The sequence below is a fragment of the Borostomias antarcticus genome, assembly GCF_949987555.1.
Source record: "Borostomias antarcticus genome assembly, chromosome: 12".
In the NCBI taxonomy this organism is placed as follows: domain Eukaryota; kingdom Metazoa; phylum Chordata; class Actinopteri; order Stomiiformes; family Stomiidae; genus Borostomias; species Borostomias antarcticus.
In genome coordinates, this window is record NC_140245.1 from 10,482,898 (window position 1) to 10,483,248 (window position 351).

At 55.0% G+C, this 351-nt stretch overlaps 1 protein-coding gene across 1 annotated transcript in view; it reads left to right on the top strand.

The window, feature by feature from the left end:
• Positions 1-282: 282 nt before the first annotated feature.
• Positions 283-351, top strand: part of chd7 (chromodomain helicase DNA binding protein 7) — a gene marked incomplete at its 5' end in the record, with an annotated part of 59,494 nt that continues 59,425 nt past the window's right edge. The window contains 1 exon segment of the mRNA XM_084446398.1: positions 283-309. Within this exon segment, the coding sequence (XP_084302524.1) occupies positions 283-309 (27 nt within the window).

A 351-nucleotide genomic window follows, 5' to 3' on the forward strand; every position in this document is an offset into this window, starting at 1 on the left:
TTAGCTGCTCCTCTACTTCACTGAGCTACAGCTCACTTGCCTCTCTCTCTCTCTCTCTCTCTCTCTCTCTCTCTCTCTCTCTCTCTCTCTCTCTCTCACAGGCACTGAGCTACAGCTCACGTGCCCTCTGTGTGTGTCTCTCTCTCACTCACACACACACACACACAGCATTAGGGGTATATTACCTGCCTCAGGGTTATGGAGGGGTGAGTTGGGGGTGTAGTTTTGGGAGTGAGTAGAGGGGTAGTAGGGTAGAGCTAGTTCTAGTGAGTTATTTAAGCGATGGTGTTGTGGGGGGGGCATCGGCAGGTGTGAGGCCCCCCCAGCGCCAGGGTACGCCTCGCCACCCAC